This window comes from Micromesistius poutassou (genome assembly GCF_964030765.1).
Source record: "Micromesistius poutassou genome assembly, chromosome: 21".
Classification (NCBI taxonomy): Eukaryota; Metazoa; Chordata; class Actinopteri; order Gadiformes; family Gadidae; genus Micromesistius; species Micromesistius poutassou.
In genome coordinates this window covers 8,243,665-8,259,597 of record NC_140291.1, presented here as the reverse complement: position 1 = coordinate 8,259,597, position 15,933 = coordinate 8,243,665, and the positions used below count along the sequence as shown (strand labels likewise).

At 45.4% G+C, this 15,933-nt stretch overlaps 1 protein-coding gene across 1 annotated transcript; it reads left to right on the top strand.

Moving 5' to 3' along the window:
- Positions 1–853: 853 nt before the first annotated feature.
- Positions 854–15,711, top strand: slc4a1b (solute carrier family 4 member 1b (Diego blood group); the record flags this gene model as incomplete). The annotated part of the gene is made up of 16 exons (XM_084485915.1): positions 854–1,007; positions 1,436–1,571; positions 3,661–3,733; positions 4,232–4,274; positions 4,713–4,897; positions 7,919–8,129; positions 8,570–8,773; positions 9,218–9,366; positions 10,349–10,543; positions 10,980–11,228; positions 11,620–11,709; positions 12,134–12,300; positions 12,832–13,073; positions 14,261–14,430; positions 15,023–15,196; positions 15,631–15,711. The coding sequence occupies 16 exons, from the start codon at positions 854–856 to the stop codon at positions 15,709–15,711; spliced, it is 2,523 nt and encodes an 840-aa protein (XP_084342041.1).
- Between the last annotated feature and the right edge of the window lie 222 nt (positions 15,712–15,933).

Sequence of the window (15,933 nt, the reverse complement as noted above, 5' to 3'; positions counted from 1 at the left end):
GAGACAATATCTTTGTTTGGAAGCATTACATATTTTGGTTGAGTTATGACCCTTTGCAGCTGAGCTATGGTGTTGTGCTGTAAAATATAAGCTGTTTGGACAAATGCACCTAGAGGGGTTATGAATGGTTTATTGATGGTCCAAACACCAGCTGCCACCAGCACAGAACCACTGTCCTCCCCTCTCCTGGGACGTAGACAGGCCCAGAGGAGCTTGAGGCAGTCACCACATCACCCTGCCGGGGGTGTTCAGCCTGGGACATCTTCATGGCAGCCATGCCCCTTCACAACATGAGCCACGATGACAGTGAGCATAAATCTCTGGTCTGGTGTCGTTCCGCCAGCTGCTCCAGGTTGACACAGAGGACAAAGGACTTTGGCGACACCCTGATAAGGGTGCTGCCAAAACACCTGCCGCTCTGTGTGATTGGAGAGGGCAGCCCAGCCCAACACAAACCTATCAAGCAATCTCTTTGACCTACAAGAGTGGAAAAACACACTGGCCGGCACATTGTTCTTCAACTTGACCCTAAATATATGTTTTTCCTGTCAAAGGATCAGAGCTGTCCAGCGCTGGGGGCAGGTGTTAGCCCTGGGCTCTGTGGGTGTGCATTAAGCTCCATGCTGCCGTTATGTGCCTTGCCCCATTCTGGTACTCCTTAGTGTCCTGGGAGTAGGGATCCATCCTTCCTCTGTGTGTTCCTTCCTTCCCAAGGCTTCCTCCCTCCGAGGTTTAGGGGAGTCTTCCTTAAGGGTTAAGGGGTTGTTGTCGAATGTAAACCTGTGAACCCCTTTGAGAGTGTAACCCCTAACAATCGTCCCTTTTGGTCAAAGGTTGACCAGGGGCTGAGCCAATGAAGGCCCAGGAGCAGCAGCCGTCGTTCTGGCAGGAGGTTGGCCACTGGAGGGGCAGCAAGGAGAGCCCCCAGGCTGGGGGTATGCCCTCCTCGCACATCTCCTACCTCACCTTCAAGAGCCTGCTGCAGCTGAGACGCACCCTGAACACCGGTCAGGACACATGGGGGGAGGACGGAGGGCTGGATGGATGGATAGATGGATGAATGACTGGATGGATGGCTGGATGAATGAATGACTGGATGGATAGATGGAAGGATGAATGACTGGATGGATGGATGAATGGATGGATGAATTTAGAGAATACTGAATGGATGAATGAATGAAGGGATCATGGATGAATGGATGGCTTGATTGATGAACGGATAAACTATGAATGGCTGATTGAATAGATGGATGACTGGATGGATGAAAATAGCACCTGAAATGCTGTCAAATGCAGCAGAAAAAAAGCTTAGCCATGAACACATTAATAAATAAATTAACAAATGAATGAATGAATGATTAATTATCACATCTCCTCTACCACATTGAAGTCGTCTGCTAGTATAGTAAGTTTGAGTCTTTCTTGCCGTGCGCAGGTGTGGTGATGTTGGACTGTAAGGAGCAGAGTCTGGCCACCATCGCTGAGAAGATGGTGGACGAGTTGGTGAGGAAGAAGGAGATCAGACCTGGAGACCGGGAGGGTGTTCTCAACTCTCTGATCCACAACCCCAGGTAGACCCAGAACACCATGTAGACTCATGACCCCAGGTATGTCCATAACCACAGGTATGTCCAGAACCCCAGGTAGGTCCAAAACCCCAGGTAGGTCCAGAACCTCAGGTAGGTCCAGAACCCCAGGTAGCCAGGACCCCGTTGGCTCAAAAACGTAGTAACCCTCACTAAGTGAGTGCTGCATGCAGCGCTCAACTATATTCTTTTTAGGTTTTATTCTTTCTTTCTTTCTTTCTTCCTTTCTTTCTTATTCTCTACAAACCTTAGGACCCGACTAATTCCACATTTTGCACCTAGAGACTCCAATCCAATTTTAAAATATTCAGATTAGCTTGGAATCGCTCGCTCAGATTCAGATTTTTGAAATATATTTTAAACGTTATATTCTACTTTTAAAATATTATTTTTACAATGGAAATCAATGGGAGGACAGTGAAGCCGTCCGCCGATTCTCTGACACTTCAACTACTGCAGACTTTGTAACTTGGTCAATTTCTAACCTTTAACCTTTGTTCAAACATTTAACAAATCCACACACTTGTTGTGTGTGTATTTTCAATATCATTTATACCTTTTTCAGAATCACAGTTTAACAGTTTAATTTCCTGCCCGCTTTGTATGTTTCCAGTTGGTCTCATTCACGTTAAGGCTTGAGTGTGAGGACGTTCTAGATGACACTCCATTGCGGACGTCTCTGAGCCTAAATGGTTACGTTATTTCTTGTTACACAGGCACTAAAACTATTAATTGATTGGAATTATGTTTGCTATATATCGGGTGTTTGTCTGTGGGAACCACTGTTTATTTGGCTAGAGGCTAGGTGCTTGCTACATATGCAGTGTTGTCCCGGTATAAGCTAAATGCTAACACCAATGCTTAAACTATCTTTTTCCACGTCATGTACATAGTTCTCTATTTTATGATTCATGATGTGTTAGTCGAGGTGGCGTTGACTGTACATAGTTCTCTCGTTTATGATTCATGATGTATGGGTTGAGCTGGCATTGACTGTACATAGTTCTCTGGTTTATGATTCATGATGTATTGGTCGAGCTGGAGCTGACTGTACGTAGTTCTCTGGTTTATGATTCATGATGTATTGGTCGAGCTGGAGCTGACTGTACATAGTTCTCTGGTTTATAATTCATGATGTATGGGTCGAGCCGGCGTTGACTGTACATAGTTCTCTGGTTTAGGTTCTTTAAGTTCTTGTACGATAATTTCAAGTTGAAGTTCTACAGAAATGTAAGATCATTTTATGCATGACTATTTTGAGGGTTGTTTTATTTTAGCTCATGTACCAAACATACATTTGCTGTGGCTGTGTTCCTGCACACTGTCTTTCACATGCCTATTTTGTGTGTTGTGTATTAATGTGATCTCATTGAAGACACTTTTTTTTTGCATGTGTGAGAGATAAATGAGAGGTTCCTTGTATACCACATAACGTAATAGTTAATAATTAGGTTGCGTTTAGGTGTGTATTTGTGTATTTGCCATTGCAGAAGAATATGATTAATAGGTTTTCTGGCAATATATGTTTTGGGTGGGTATTTGGTTGATTGGGCAGTTTTGTGTCTATCCGATCTGGCAACACATGCTATCACACAAACGATATGCCATGAAAAATGAAAGCATGAGACTCCAATGGTACAAGCCTTATCCTTTTGTGAGCTTATTTCGATGAACAAGATGTGGAATAAGGTCAATAACATACCTTTCCAAGTTACACACACACAATCAATCAGAACAGCTCAGCTACTCTATATTATATCTCAAATGTATTCAAACTTTATCACATTAGCTATTTGTTTAACTCTTGTTTACTCCATTTAGACTCTGTTCAAATCCCTTCACTTGATTTAAGCCATTTAATATTTCTTTGTCTTAAACTATGTGGCTTTACTAAAACATATTTTCAACCTCACTTTGCACTAGCCATAATAATGTGGATGACAGGAAAATAATAAGACATCATCTCTGAGGGACTTCTTCATCTTCCTTTGATTGGATTTTCTCTTTTTGCCATACACATTTTTTTGACTGACGCTCAACCGATAACAATCATGTATTTATTTTTTTTCCCTAGCCAATCAGCAGACCCAGAAAGCCAGGTCCTTACTAAGGGTACAGAGATACACAACATCGCTGTCAAAGAAAAGGTGTGTCACTGGTCCGAAGAAATAAGAAAATGTTTCTATTTGTTTTGTATATAAGGCAATGTGCCTTATATGAACCCAGGCTTGAGTCTCATCTTGTTATCCACTCTGTCTGGTTCTGTCCATAAAGTACTTTAATGCCATAAATATTTTACTAAAGACATATAAAAACAATAATACCAATATTCTTCCAATGAAGTGGTTCACAGCACATTACGAAATGTGGAAGTATCTTAATATTGAACAATAATATTCAACATGAGTCTTTAGTCTTTGTTATGATATACCAACAAAATGTTTGTGTTTTGCCCTCACGAGGTTTAGAATCAGGGGTCTTTTGAAGTACATGGGGGCGAAGTCAACCAGTTTGACCAGACAACACACTTCTACTCCTACTGATGATCAAACACCTGCTGCACAAGGAAACAAACAAAATACTGATCCTAGGATCCATAATCAGGCCTGCTCTGTCAACTCATCTCCATTATCTGGTCTCATCAGAGTGACGCAGCTGACAGTGTGGAGGCCTCCATGGTGCTAGTAGGTAGGTGATGGGTGTTTCATAGATGTTATGTTGAATAAACAGCAGACAGGACAATGAATCATAGAACATATGAGTACAATAAGATATCAATAAGATTGGAATAGCTAGAAATAATAATAAAAAATACAAATACAAAAAGAAAAAGCAAGGGTATGAGAATTGCTCATACAAAGTCCTGTGGGGAACATTAAATGCATCCATTTTCATTGCATCATATTGTTGTAACGCTATAATAGGTGAGCGAATTTGCTAGAACCAACACAGTAACAACTGTTTCCCAGTGGAGTAACAACTGTTAATACATCGATCTAGCAAAAAACTAAAATGCACTTTCACACTGGCAAACGCTAGCGATATCCTCCACAACAGTGTATATATACAACGTACAAACTGTGTGTTATTCCTATGGATATCATTGCGTTCTGTCTTTCCCGCCAGGATCCCTGGACTTCCTGGAGAAGCCCACAGTGGCGTTCGTGCGGCTTAAGGTGGCGACTGTGCTGGACTCGGCTCTGGAGGCCGCGGTGCCCGTTCGCTTCGTCTTCGTCCTGATTGGTCCAGGGGAGAACAACTTTGACTACCACGAAACCGGCCGGGCCATGGCAGCCCTCATGGCTGATAAAGTGAGGGGATTTAGAACTCTTTACATATTACTTATCCTTGTTGTTGTTGTTCTCCTTCTTCTTCTCCTTCTTCTCCTTCTTCTTCTCCTCCTTCTCATTTTTCTTCTTCTCCTCCACCTCTTTTTTTTATATACGATTTATTTGTGAGATTTTGAGCATAACATATATACAATACATCTCCTACATGAAGTGAAATTAATACACAGATTGGTTCTGTGAAACAAGATACTAACAAAGAGACAGTTTACCCCCAACTCCCATCCCCACCCCCTTCCCTCCCTTACAGAGAAGTACTGATGAAATAGGGTATAATGGGTTTTGATACAGGTAATAATGGTAGTGAGTCTAATATTGTCCATGCATGCCTTAACATATACAAAGACAAATGTATACAATTCATGCATGCACATATGGTTACAGAGACACAAACAAAATAATAATAACACAACACTAACAGCACAAAAATAAAAAATAAAAATAATAATAATAATAATAATTAAAGCTGCGAGCAGTGTTTAAGGTGCCAAGGCTGAGCCGACGACGGCACGGACACGCCCTTCAACGTCACAAATAGCACGTGTTCATTCAGCAACATTATTCAAGTGTACTGTCCAGTTTTGAAGCAGATCTGATGAATTCCCTAGGAGTTTTTTTGTTCAAATACAAGACCACGGAATTCAAAATGGCCAACTTTGACGGCACGCCACGGACACGCCCTTCAACGTACAGTCACAAATTGTTCATTCAGCACCATTTTTTGACTGTACTGACCTTCTTGTGGGTTTTGGGGCATGGGTCCAAGAGGCTTTTCTGTAGGTCTTGGCACGTTATATGTGCCTATCGAGTTTCATACATATTGGTGAAATGGGGTGCAGGGGCTGCTTTTTAAAGATCCTGTAGGGGGCGCTACAAACATGACAAACACGATTTTTTTTTTACGGTCAGAATCGGTCAACTATTACGGAGAGGAAGTTTGTTAAAATTTGATGATTTTTAGCCTATGGCAGCCATGTTGTTTTGCCAATCGACTTAATTTCACTTGAGCAGTTGGAAATTTGGGCCCCAACGGCCACTAAGTCGGTTCCACTCAAATCAAACATTGCGTCTATGAACTGTGGTGATTTTAGTGACAGGCCACGCCCATTTCTATGCCACGCCCTATTTGAAAATATGTTGACTTTAACTTGTTCAGAATTTGATTCTGAACAACTTTTGTATTGGAGTCAACATCATAGGAGTCCAACTTGATGTTGATATAAGCAATTAACTATTTTTGCGTTTTAAACCACGCCCCTAGAAGTCAATGGCTCATGGGTGCTTTAAACTTTATTTTACAGACTAATATTTATGTCAGATTGAAGATAATGGTCATAGATGATATGGGCTAAAGGATTTTTGTCAAATTAAAAAAACCTGGGATCCTTAGGCAATTTACTATTTTTAACTAAATTCAATTTTTTTGGACTGTTGGTATAGCGTCACCTTTGGGATAATCAGTGTAATATTTGCTGTCTGTTAATCTTGGGTCAACCTCTACAGGTCTAGTAAGTTTCATAAAAAGCATGCGAGCGGTCGGAATAATAATAATAAAACTAACAATTACATTAGGTTGCCTCGCACTTTGTGCTTGGCACCTAATAATAATAATAATAATAATACAAAAAAAAAAAAACTGTGCTACAAGCTAATGCTTATGGGGGGGGGATACAACTAGGTTGTCTACACATCAGGGTCAATGTCTATTTGGAGAGATCTGACATGATCTAGGAAGGGTTGCCATATTTTATGGAATTTCCGTTCTGAAAAATGAAGATAGTATTTAATCTTCTCCAATCTCATAAAATGAACTGCATCCTTTATCCATTGAGAGTGAGAGGGGGGGCAAGGGCTTTTCCACCGCAACAAAATGGCATGTCTTGCTAGCAGTGTGAGAAAGGCAACAAGCTCAGTAAAATAGGACGGCAGTGAGAGGCCAGTGGGTAGGACACCAAACAGGGCGAGTAATGGTGAGGGCTTGATGTTGGCAGATGTGATGGCTGAGAGGGAGTCAAAGTCTGTTCTTTATAAACCCTGTTTGGTCTGCAGAGATGATAGTTGGCAGGACAAACTCCAGTCGCCTAGCCAGCATTTTAGCCAGTATTTTGACATCTGCACAAAGCAGAGAGATAGGGCTATAATTACTACAGGACAGTAGGTCTTTATCCTTTTTCAATATAAGAGAAATAGTAGCCTGACGCAACGTGAGAGGGAGCGAGCCATTTTGCAGTGATTCATTAAACATGTTAAGTAGCAGTGGGGACAGTGTATCTGCAAATGTAAAATGCACAGATGAGCAGGTCCTTAACTTGGAAGCGGTATAGGCGTATGATGACAGGTTGTAGCTTAACTCCTGTAGCAGGCTTGGGTGCAAGGCTCCGGTGGGCACGATCGAGCTCAGGTGGTGAAGAAAGGACCTCCGTGCCAAAGACATCAACAAGTAGTTGGGAAAAGAACGTGGTTGGTCGTGAGCCTTCAAGCGATTCAGGTAGGCCGATAATCCTGATGTTTTGGTGCCTACTGCGCCCCTCCAGGTCGGCTAGCTTCGTTTTCAGCAGCCCGCTGTCTTGTTGGAGTGTAGAACATGCTTTCTCTAGTTGTTGGAGACGATGGTCCACCTCATTAGAGTTGTCTTCCAGAGAACCGATCCTTTCCCCATGGTCTGCCACAGTCGAGTGCAAGCCGTCCAGTTTCGTTGTCAATGCCTCTAAAGATGACTTAAAATCGATAATGCCTTCCTGTGCTCATCTAACAGAGAGCTAAGTTCTGCCACCATAACTCCAGGCTCCCCTGTGGTTTAGCGGTGGTTAAGGAGGTGCCCCGGTCCAGGCTCCCCTGTGGTTTAGCGGTGGTTAAGGAGGTGCCCCGGTCCAGGCTCCCCTCTGGTTTAGCGGTGGTTAAGGAGGTGCCCCGGTCCAGGCTCCCCTCTGGTTTAGCAGTGGTCTGCTGGTGCTCCCCTCACGAGGTCTCCCCCCCGCCCTCCAGGTGTTCAACCAGGCGGCGCTGCGAGCCCAGGGCACAGCCCAGGTGACGGCGGCCGTGTCCGACTTCATGGACTGCAGCGTGGTGATCCCCCCCACGGAGATCCAGAGCGAGGCAGCGCTCAGCGGCCTGCTGGGCTTCCAGAAGAAGCTGCTGGAGGATAGGCAGTGGCCCCCCGAGCCGTCGGATCCCCTGATCATCGCCGCCCGCAGGGGTGTGTACAAGGACACACACATACCCACACACACACACACACACACACACACACACACACACACAGACACACACACACTAAACACATGCACAAACACAGACACACACAGTCTGTGTATATCTACACACGCTGACATAGTGGCTGACCAGGACTTAAGATGTTCACTGGGGACTATGGACATCATGGGGCAGGTATTCACCGGGTTAAACAATATAACACATACAGAACGTTGGTGTACGACTTTCAGACCTAACGATGGGTAATAAAGGGTTGGGAAAGACTGACTGAGTCTGTCTGTGTACACACACACACATTAGCTTCCTGTACAACCTGCACCCCCGCTACATATGAGGAGCTGACCCTTCATCAGTGTTCTGAGTGACACCTGTGTTGTCCTATGAGTGAAGGGTCGGTCGGCTCTCTGCTCTTACCGTCACCAGCCTCTCTCTCCGCTGCGGCCACTGCGGAGGACCCCCTGGCGCGCACGGGACGGCCCTTCGGTGGGATGCTGCGGGACATGCGGGGCCGTTACCAGCACTACCGCAGCGACCTGACGGACGCCCTCAACAGCCAGGTGCTCGCCGCTGTCATCTTCATCTACTTCGCCGCCCTGTCGCCTGCCATCACCTTCGGAGGACTGCTAGGTATGTAATGGTAAAATGGTCCTCATTTATAGAGCGCTTTGATCCAAAGCGCTTTACAGTGATGGCTGACATTCACCCATTCATGCACACATTCACACACTGACGGCGGAGTCAACCACACAGGGCGACAGCCAGCTTGTCAGGAGCATGTAGGGTGAGGCATCTCGCTCAGGGACACCACGACACTCAGCTAGGAGGAGCCGGGGATCGAACCAGCAACCTTACCGTTACCAGCCAACCCGCTCTACCTCCTGAGCTAATGCCGTCGTGTGTGTCTGTGTCTGTGTGTGTACTGCGTGTGTGTGCTTGTTTGTATGTTAGACGAATGGTGTCAGTGTGTGTGTGTGTGTGTGTGTTTGAGTGCACACACAATGCTTCCGATACACGATAGAATAATGTGAGGAAGAAGTGAGGAATAAAGCTGTGATCTCGGTCCTCATCCAGCGGACAAGGTGGACAACATGATGGGCGTGTCAGAGCTGCTGGTCTCCACCAGCCTCCAGGGGGTCCTCTTCTGCCTGCTGTCAGCCCAGCCCGTCCTGGTCATCGGCTTCTCCGGCCCGCTGCTGGTCTTTGAGGAGGCCTTCTTTGCGGTGAGTAAATGACCCCCCCCCCCCCCCCCCCAGTATGAAGTATGTCTGGGGCCTCCTGCTGGAGCTCCTTCCCCTGCAATCCAACCCCGGATAAGCGGTTTGAAGATGAGGATGAGGTGAAGAGAGCGAAGAGAATAAACTTCTCCAACACTAAAATGGAAACGTTCTTAAACGAGGTTCAATTAAACCAAAAGTTACTTTTTGGTTCACTTAATACAGGAGGGCTTACAAAAATAAGAAAGCTTGCTGCATGGAAAAAAGTGACTGATGCAGTTAATTCAGTTGGGTCGGGAGTCACGGCCCACAGACATGAGACGTCAGCAACTCGCCAAGCAGATCAGTGTGATCTATGAAAACGCGCTCCCTGTGGAGAGCATGTTTTGCCAAGTCTTCCAATAACGCAAGATAAGCCATTGCACTCCATTTCTCACAGCTGTCTTATAGGGTTTGACACCAATTTGTCTGTTTAAAATTAGACAAAGGAGTATTTACATTTTTTCAAATTAAAGGAAACACGGGACATATATGGATGTTGATTGCTTAATGCATACATTAACACTCTTAAATGCTTTGATTTTTGCTTGTAATATCGCTATTCTACCCCTAGATTCTGTTTGTATGCATGGCCAGAGCTGTGGTTATATTTACACACATTCCTAAGTATAAGTTATATTTACACACATTCCTAAGTATAAGTTAATTTTGTGTGGCAATGTTCATACGCACTGCTTACGCACAAATCTCTGCGTAAGTACGATTGATAAATCAGGCCCCTGGATTTCAAAAATATTGTGAATGTTTGCGCTATCTTTTTATTATGGCTGTTTCCACTGCTTATATTCCTACTGGTATTTTGTCATATTTTTTGTGTTATTAACATTGTTTATTATGATTATCTGACCTGCTATCTATATATTGTGTTATTTGTGTTATGTGTCATTTATTTTTCGATATGTTCCCATCTCCGTCCCACTCCTCCCAGTTCTGCCAGTCCCAGGATATAGAGTACATAGTGGGCCGGGTGTGGGTGGGCGTGTGGCTGGTCATCATCGTGGTGGTCATCGTAGCCCTGGAGGGCAGCTTCCTGGTCCGCTTCATCTCCCGCTTCACCCAAGAGATCTTCTCCATCCTCATCTCCCTCATTTTCATCTATGAAACCTTCGCCAAGCTGGGCAGGGTAACTCCTCTCCATAGCCCTCCCCTTCACCCCCCTCGGCTTATGGTTTTACCACGGGATTCTTTTGATACACTTCAACAGCTCCTGCAGTATATCAAAATCAATAACATGAACAAAAACAATTGAAATAGTACTGATTGGAACTTTTACTGAAACTGATTCTTGTCTTGCAGATTGTTTTGGTTGACTAGCTAACTGTTTAGGTTTACTTGCTGATTCTTGTCTTGCAGATTGTTTTGGTTGACTAGCTAACCGTTTAGGTCAACTTGCTTGTTTACTATTGTTACGTCAGTTTTCTTTGCTACATATGTTTAACATATGTAAACATAGGAAAACTGACGTAAGAATAGTAAACGAGTAGTAAAAGTAGTAAACATAGTAAACGAGTAGTAGTAAACATAGTAAACGTATAAACCTGAAACCCCAAACCCCCCAGACCTTCAAGACCCACCCTCTGGTCCTGAACTACGACCACCTGAACGCCACCTGGGAGGAGCCCTGGCACCCCGTGGTGATGGAGCACCGCCTGTACGACAATGCCACCGGCAACACCACGGTCACCATGGTGACGGTGAACCAAGCCTACCCCAACACAGCGCTGCTCTCTATGTGCCTAATGCTGGGCTGCTTCTTCATCGCCTTCTTCCTGCGGCAGTTCAAGAACGGAACATTTCTGCCTGGAAAAGTAAGCAACCTGATGTAGGTGTAATAGTACAGTGCTGTACAGGTGTAGGTCGTTAAGTTAAAGATGGCTCTGTAGGCCATAATGAACACCATGAGCTACACCTGTCTTTATCATACTAGTCTGTGATAGTAGCACCTCTGTGATAAAGGCCTATTATTGTTAAGAATTATGAGAAAACAATATGCTTATCGTCATTCAGTAATTCTGTGATTCATAACTGAAAACAGATCAGAAATAAATACATATATATATTTTTTTATATTAAAGAAACATGCAATTAAACAGAAATAATCTCCTTAACAATAGTATCAACAGTATCAACGGTATCAATAAATAAATAAATAGGAACAGTATGAAAGAAGAAAAAATGTAAACCTCTTGTGTTCACCAGGTCAGACGGCTGCTTGGGGACTTTGGTGTCCCCATCGCCATCTTCCTCATGGTAGTAGCAGATATTAGCATTGAAGATGTTTACACACAGGTTGGTTCGTTCATTTTGCTTTGTTTGTCTCATCAAAGAATCAATGAGATGTTACTTACATACAACATCTAAAGGAGGGAGCAAGTTCAGCAAGTTCATTAAAATGTTTTCTATTGATTTCAATGGACTGCAGTTGGTTGATTGTGCGCTATAGCGCCGATGCTGTCTGCTCAGAACCTGAACCCTGACCCTGCTGTAAACATGGTGGCTTCATAATGAAAACCATGAGGTGGTTTATGTCATGATTTTTTATATATTGCAACTTTTGTGGTCCAAAATATCACTTACTGCTTCTTTAAACGTTGAATATTGGTGACTAAACCAACACACACACACACACACACACACACACACACACACACACACACGGTAATCAACGACAGGAGTGTGTGTATGTGAACACTAGCTTGTTTGTGTTGGACAGAAACTTGTGGTTCCTAAGGGCCTGACGGTGTCCAACCCGGCCCAGCGCGGCTGGCTCATCAACCCCTTTGGGGAGCACAAGGCCTTCCCCGTGTGGGTCATGTTTGCCTGCTGCGTTCCCGCCATCCTCGTCTTCATCCTCATCTTCCTCGAGTCGCAGATCACCACGTGAGTCATCGCTCCCAACACAGACTAAAGGGAATAAAGGTTCCTTCCAGTTCCGAATACTTTATTCTATGTTACACTGTTGCATATAAAAGAATGTGGTCATTTGATTGAGCATTACTTGCATCTCCTCGTCATTTTACCATACATCTCTGCTTTCAATATCTTCCCTCCCCCTCCCTCCTCATTCTTCTCCCTTCCCTCCTCCCCCTTCTCCCCCCCCCTCCTCCCTCCCTCCCTCCACCTCCTCTCTTCTCCATCCTCAATATCCTCCCGCCTCCACCTTCTCCCTCCTCATCTCTACTCCCTCCTCCTCCCTCCTCCCTTTCCCTCCTCCCTCCTCCCCTCCCTCCTCCCCGTCTCTCCTCCTCCTCCCTCTTCCTCCTCCTCTCTCCTCCCACTCCCTCCACTCTCCTCCGTCCTCCATATCCTTCCTCCTCCCTCCTCCCTCCCTCCTCCTCCCTCCTACCCTCCCCCCTCCTCCCTCCTCCTCCCTCCTACTCTCCCCCCCTCCTCCTCCTCCCCTGCTGGCAGCCTTATTGTGAGTAAGCCTGAGAGGAAGATGGTGAAGGGCTCCGGCTTCCACTTCGACCTGCTGCTGCTGGTGTCCATGGGCGGGCTGAGCGCCATCTTCGGCATGCCATGGCTCAGCGCGGCCACCGTGCGCTCCGTCACCCACGCCAACGCCCTCACGGTCATGAGCAAGGGCCCCAAACCGCAGATAGAGAGGGTCCTGGAGCAGCGGGTCAGCGGGGTCCTGGTGGCGCTGCTGGTCGGTAGGTGGTCCCCTGGGGGGTCCTGGAGCAGTGGGTCAGTGGGGTCCTGGTGGTGCTGCTGGTCGGAAGGCGGTCCCCTGGGGGGTCCGGGGTCAGTGGGTCAGTGGGTCAGCGGGGTCCTGGTGGCGCTGCTGGTCGGTAGGTGGTCCCCTGGGGGGGTCCTGGAGCAGCGGGTCAGTGGGGTCCTGGTGGTGCTGCTGGTCGGTAGGTGGTCCCCTGGGGGGTCTGGGGGGTCCGGGGTCAGTGGGTCAGCGGGGTCCTGGTGGTGCTGCTGGTCGGTAGGTGGTCCCCTGGGGGGGTCCTGGAGCAGCGGGTCAGTGGGGTCCTGGTGGTGCTGCTGGTCGGAAGGCGGTCTCCTGGGGGGTCCAGGGGGTCCGGGGTCAGTGGGTCAGCGGGGTCCTGGTGGCGCTGCTGGTCAGTAGGTGGTCTCCTGGGGGGTCTGGGGTCCGTGGGTCTGTGGTAACAATGGGTCGTTTGCGAACAAATCAGTTTGAATGACTCTTTAACAAGAATGAACCAACCTTCATCCCCGTTTCAGTTCGTCTCGTTCGTATCGTTCGTTCGCCGAGACTCGACTCCCAGACCCACCCACTAGTCACTGAGTCGCTGACACTGACTCACGAGTCGCTGACTGTGTTAAGTGGCGAAGACTCGAGGACTGAGACATCACGAGAGCCAGGCGGGCAACAACATCCCGATTCCGAATATGAAGCGCTCCTCAGCTAAAAGGAACTTAGTTAATGTTGTGTTGATTGATGACCGCTTGCACCATTGCACGATCGTGATTCGTTTGAGAATGAGAACGAGGGAGGAGCTGAGTCTGACCGACTCAGTTGAGAACCGTGATTCACCGCTACAGGAAACGCGACTGAAGAAACGAACAAACAAACGATTCTGAACGATTCTTCTTGGCGAACTGACCGACGTGAACTGAATCAAGCAAACTAATCATGAAATCCACCACTAGTCTGTGGGGTCCTGGTGGGGCTGCTAATTGGTAGGTGGTCCACTGGGGGGGTTTATACCAAAGAGGAATTACCCCTCTATGGAAAGACCATTCAGCAGATGAACGTTTGAGCCATAATGTATGCAAACTATAAACTGTAATGCAAACTAAATCCATGAAAAAGTCTGATTTGGTGGTGATGGCTGATTTTTCTATTCACTCATTCCCCCCCCCCCCCCAGGCCTGTCCATCCTGATGGAGCCCATCCTGAAGATGATCCCCATGTCCGCTCTGTTCGGGATCTTCCTCTACATGGGCATCACCTCACTGAACGGCATCCAGCTGTGGGACCGCATCCTGCTGCTGTTCATCCCCCAGAAGTATCACCCTGACGAGCCCTACGCCACCCAGGTGGGTCTGAAGACCAGGCAGAAGATCTAACATCTCAAACCTTTGCACTGCTTTTTCTTTCTTAAGATCATTAAGTTGTGACATTGAGAAGTTCTGCATTGCTTTTTATTGGTGATATTGATTTTCTAGTTTGAAATGCTTATATGTTAAACATTTTTATCTCATTATAAGATGCTATCATCACTGATTAAAATGTTATATGATACTATTGTTATAATAATATAGAATTCACAGTTTGTTTATCACTTCTCAGGGTTTTACTGATTCCCTCTTGAGATTGATCACACTAATTGTTCTACTGCATGTTTTGAAGACGTTTCATTCTGACCCTGTAGAGACAGCCTTGACTAAATGTTTAATGAGAGCAAGGCCATGGCAAGCGCTGCAAGACGCCTGCGAGACGAGTCAGCACATATCATTGAGAAGCTGCAAATGTTTTATATTGATAAAGAATGGAGGGAGGACTCGGTAGCAAGGTGTAGTTTGTCCATTTAAGATGATAGCAAGAGGTGTGTGTGTGTGTGTGTGTGTGTGTGTGTGTGTATTTGTGTGTGTCTGTGTCTGTATTTGTGTGTGTCTGTGTCGTAAACAGGTGAGCACAGCCAGAATGCACGTGTACACAACCATCCAGGTCGTGTGCCTCGGCGTTCTGTGGATCGTCAAATCCAGCCCCGCCTCGCTGGCGCTCCCGTTCATCCTCATCCTGACCATCCCTCTGCGCATGTTCATGACCGGACGGCTGTTCACCCCCTTGGAGATGAGATGTGTAAGTCCATGATGCCGACTGGGAGTTTTTCATTAGCATTTCATTAGCATAGCACACCCATACACTCACCACTGTTGTCATTGGACCGGTATTCTTCGGTGTTCTTTAATGGTCCACTTTACAAAAATGATATAAATAGTCCAACTTTTGATGTTTGGAGGCTTTTAATGGTCTTGTTGCACAACACGTGCTGTGTTATGTGTCTGAAGCTATTTTGTAAAGAATTTTGTAAGAAAATGGCGTGATGGTTCTCCTTTTAATATGCAGTGTGTTGATTGAATATATAGTAATGTCTTATTTTTTAAATACAATTAATAAATAAATTATATATATATATACACACATACAGTATATATATATATATATACTGCCCTAACATGCCACATGCATACCTTTACTCCCCCACTGACCCTGATTGTCATGTTTGTCTCTAGCTGGACGGAGATGATGCTAAGGTAACATTTGACGAGCAACCTGGACAAGATGTATACTACGAATCTCAGATGCCCTTGTAGACAGAAGAACATCAGTAACCTAAAAAGGTATATAGGCTACATGTTAATTTATATACATTTAAAATCACTTCTTTAGGTCTTAAACCAAATTAATTAAATTTAGACATTGTCAAATATAACCCATACAAATAAATTTATACATATTTATCTTCTTTTTTTTTGCCAGACAAACATTTTGAGATGTTATTTGTGTTTTATTCATTAGCAAAAAGATTATTTGGT